Source organism: Camelina sativa, chromosome 11, assembly GCF_030686135.1.
Source record: "Camelina sativa cultivar CO46 ecotype springtype chromosome 11, ASM3068613v1".
In the NCBI taxonomy this organism is placed as follows: Eukaryota; Viridiplantae; Streptophyta; class Magnoliopsida; order Brassicales; family Brassicaceae; genus Camelina; species Camelina sativa.
This window is the reverse complement of record NC_141890.1, coordinates 33,437,000-33,441,183: the sequence shown is the minus strand read 5'-3', so window position 1 is coordinate 33,441,183 and position 4,184 is coordinate 33,437,000. Positions and strand designations below refer to the sequence as shown.

General features: G+C 29.7%; 1 protein-coding gene across 1 annotated transcript; it reads right to left on the bottom strand.

The window, feature by feature from the left end:
- Positions 1–388: 388 nt before the first annotated feature.
- On the bottom strand, positions 389–3,961 carry LOC104724795 (GDSL esterase/lipase At5g45960-like). The gene is made up of 5 exons (XM_010443346.3): positions 3,635–3,961; positions 3,414–3,544; positions 2,360–2,593; positions 1,217–1,481; positions 389–727 (listed from the first exon to the last, which is right to left on the bottom strand). The coding sequence occupies exons 1-5, from the start codon at positions 3,927–3,929 to the stop codon at positions 534–536; spliced, it is 1,119 nt and encodes a 372-aa protein (XP_010441648.1). The 5' UTR covers positions 3,930–3,961; the 3' UTR covers positions 389–533.
- Between the last annotated feature and the right edge of the window lie 223 nt (positions 3,962–4,184).

Below are 4,184 nucleotides of genomic sequence, written 5' to 3'. Positions count from 1 at the left end.
GTTTTTCAGATCACATATTTTTTTTAAAATTTTTTTGTATACACATATTTTTTTTTCGTTGTATTGCTTAATTTTTTTCATTTTCATTTTAAGAATATATATATATATACACATTATTACAATAAATTATAAAAAAGGTTCATAAATTTTTTGTTGGCTTCGTGCCACCAAATTTATTGGACCGGCCATATGGTATGCTTTTGTTTGTTCTTAAAAAAATTTCCATACAAAAATACAATATACTTACATTAGAATTTCTCAGTTCTCACTTCTATCCAGTCCAAACGTCACAACATGCATGACAAGTCATCACACTACATATTCTTCTTCATTTTCTATGATTAATAGAAGCAGTTCAACTTAACAAAAAAATACAAAAAATCATGTATTGTATAACGTTAAATTTATTTTATTTCAACTTGAAATATAAATACATAGACTAGTAGCACATCTCATCACTAATAATGGAAGAAAAAAGTCTGAGTTTATTGACATCAGCTAATAGTGAATCAGTGATCATAATCAGAAACAATCTATAATTCTATAATAGAATCATAGATCCGTCGTTGAGATTTAAAAACATTGAAGTAAGTCTTCTCACTTGGATGGATAGAATCAAAAAAGACATAAGCAGATGTATTTGGACACACATATGACTTTGGATTACACAGAAACGATGTCTCTAGGTATCCACTTCCACAACATCCACTGCTCCCTTCCTCAAACCCTAACATACAAAAAATAAAAATATTTACTGTATCTTTGAAACCAAATTTATGACTCGTGACAATGCAAAAATATCGTAATCTTGAAAATATATTATTTATATTAATATGATAATGGAATACTTTACTAATAACTATAGATCCATAGTTTGTATAATTTTATCATTGGTCGTCTTTTTAGAACTGCAGGATAATTTCGGCTTGTGATAGACTGCCACTTAAAAACCAATATAAAGTTGAAAAGTAATAATATAGCTTAAATTTTGTAAAGAAGTAGAAAATAGTTTAAATGTTTCATGTTTTCACATTAACAAAATAGTGTAAAAAGAAACATCTTAATTAACCACATATCCTTTTTGTTCAAAAAAAAAAACCACATATCCTAAAGTCTAAACCCTAACAGAGACCATAAGTCCTAAAGATCAAAATGTATAGACTAAAATATAATGATAACTCAACTAATTAAAAATTGTGTCCGAACTATTACGTACCGAATTTGTGATGATCATGAATGATCTCATATAATGAGTTATAAACGTCGAGGTAAAGGATCTTGGATCCGGCCAAACTCATTTGCATAAGACCCAATTCTTTTTGTAAGAGGTAATTATAGTTTGTAGCCACGGCAGAGAAACGGTCAATGCAACGACGGTTAGTCAATGCTTCGCCGGAGAATAATGTTATAACAATCGGCAAACACCCAATTGGTGGTAAACCTACCACCACTATCTTTCTTGCTCCTTCTTTCCATAAACCCTAACCATATATATCCACAATACATATAAGTATTTTCTTTTTCTAAATGTACTGTATCTTTAAACAAAATAATCGATTTTCCCAAAAGGAAAAATTAAAAACCAGTCAAAATCTAAACCGAACAACTGAAACCGGAAAATTCTGAAATTGAGCTAGACTGGAAAAGCTAATTTTAACAATTCAAATGAGAGCGAAGCCCGAAGTCAAATGTTTAACTTAAATTAACTTAGTACTCATAAATATATGTGTGTTTGACTTAGTATTCAAGTCAAACCGAAATCATAACAAATTTTTAAAAATTTCCCTAAACCCTACCTTTATGTTTCCTTTAATAAAGCTACTATCTAAAAACATATGAAAAAAATTCCAGATACATCACTAATTTATCGAAGGTCTAAGAAAATATTATATATAAAACTTTCGGGTAATATAATTATCTTTAATAAAACTTGAGTTCTTTTGATAGGCCTAATGTTTGGGGTATATTTTGGAAATTTATCAGAATTGTGGTATCTTGAACTAAAACCTGTTTTTTGTGCTCTTATAATGTATTTATCTACAAATTTTGGTTTTAGAATTCTAAGTTAATATTTTTTTAAAAACCTAAAACTAAGATAATCATATAAATAAATGTTTTGAATATTCTTTTGTAATTAACTACAAATTAGTTAGAAAACAGAATTTGAACAAATTAATATTCAAACCCATACAAAATAAAATGAGATTATATATAGACGTTAATTTCGTGTTTAAGATTTTTTTTTAATTTTTACAAATCATAATTGACTGAATAAAAATTGAACATTGAAATTAGAAAATAATAAAAAGAAGAAACGTTTTAGGTATATCCCCTAAAATCAAGAATATATGAATGTCACCTGGATAAATTGCTTGAGATTGGATATAACGAATTGCTGATAAGCTTCGATAGTGAAAGTCTTCCTTCGTATTGGAACTATGAAATAACTAATGACGAAATCGTTGGTTCCTGCACTTACAACAAACAAAGCTTCTTCTATGTGTTTCTCCATTCTTTCTTTCCCCATTTTACTCTCTAATTTTCTCTTGTATTCTTTGAAATACTCTAGCTGAGTCGGAATGTCTATCACGCTCTGTACCACACCACAATGAAAGCAACAACACACCCAACAAGATACTATAATTTATTTATTCCAAAAGTGTACCAAATAAATAACACAGTGCAATAATTGGTATAATTTTTTTTGTATAATTTCATCTTACTTAAATAATAATTGGGTGATTTGAACATGTGCTCTTTTTAAAAAGACTAATTACCCTAATAGTGGCGACTAAAAAAACTACAAGCTAGAATGAAAGGGACGAAATAAATAAAATACTTTATTTGTCGTCGTCAACCACATCACGTAGTGATTGATTTTGTTTTTGTCATTATATTACTTATTACTTATTTCTTCACATTCTAGAACTACCCACGGATAAACATATGAGATTTCAATTTTTTTCTTGAAATATAATTAAAAATCCAGTGAAATAGGCCCGGCAGATAAATGATATGTCTGTTTATAATTTCATATATACATCTATATGTACATTGAGTATTGAAGGATGTAATATGTACTTTCCATATTGGGCAATGAGCATCGATATATTATCCTCAAATGTAGTCGTTACAAATGTAATTTAGCTTCTGGAACTCTATCTTATTTTTTTGGTTAATTTAGACAAGGCCAGTTGACAAAATAATATAGTAATAACCATCTTGAAATTTATAGTCAAACCATCATATATATTTGATCTTCGATTTAGGTTTAGAAGCCTTATATTAGCAACAAAATGGTTATGGTAATATATACTAAAATAACGACCTTAATGTACATCATTCTTTTTTACGTTCTTAATGATGTCTAAAAATTTTAAAGAGGAGAATCGAGATGGAGATTGGACACTAACAGTAATGGTTGGAGTGAGAGGATCATATCCAGATCCAGCTGAAGCAAAGCTAACTCCAGTTATTAACTCATTTACTCCAAGATTTGGGTCCAAATATGGTGGCACATTCTCCTTCACACCAAGGTATGAAGCTACGCATACGTATATATACGATATTTAGGTTCATTATATAGATAGAAATATAGAATCAAGATACTTCTATTGTGTATACGAACACTAACCAATGAAATCTGTGGCGAGTCGACCGTTGCAAAATCTACCCGTGGGAATTTTGTTTTTGAAATCGAGTCCATAGGGAGGAAAATCAGATTTGAATATCGTATTGATGTAGTTGTTATTGCCCGGATCCACGGTCGAATCTCCAAAAACGAGAATAGCTGAAACTGATTGTTTCCTTTTAGGGTTATGTTTAACAGGTTCTAGTTTTGACGTAGAGAATGAGAAGGGGCTGAACAATAGGAAGAGGAAGAAGATGAAGGAAACAGCTGAAGAAGAATGTGTTTGATGACTTCTCATTGTTGTGAACGTTTCGAGTGGAGAGAAATGAGAAGTTTGTTTGGTACGTACCTTCTAGTGTTATATGCACAATATATAATAAGATATCCCATCAAATTTTATTAGGGGCTGTCTATTTCCGTTTCATTGATCGGACCAAATCAAAAGTTAAAAAAAAAAAAAATCAATAAAGAAAACTTCAAAATCGAACCTCCACAAACAAAGTTGTGTTACCGGTTCAACCACGTATTTTAAATAAAATAAAAATAATCGATT

Bases quoted from the DNA above. Each gene is read 5' to 3' on its own strand.
- LOC104724795 (XM_010443346.3), bottom strand. From the start codon at position 3,929: ATGAGAAGTCATCAAACACATTCTTCTTCAGCTGTTTCCTTCATCTTC. The intron at 3,545-3,634 runs GTTAGTGTTCGT...ACGTATGCGTAG, and splicing joins ACTCGCCACAGATTTCATTG to CTTCATACCTTGGTGTGAAG. The intron at 2,594-3,413 runs GTTAGTGTCCAA...GGTGTGGTACAG, and splicing joins CTCTCACTCCAACCATTACT to AGCGTGATAGACATTCCGAC.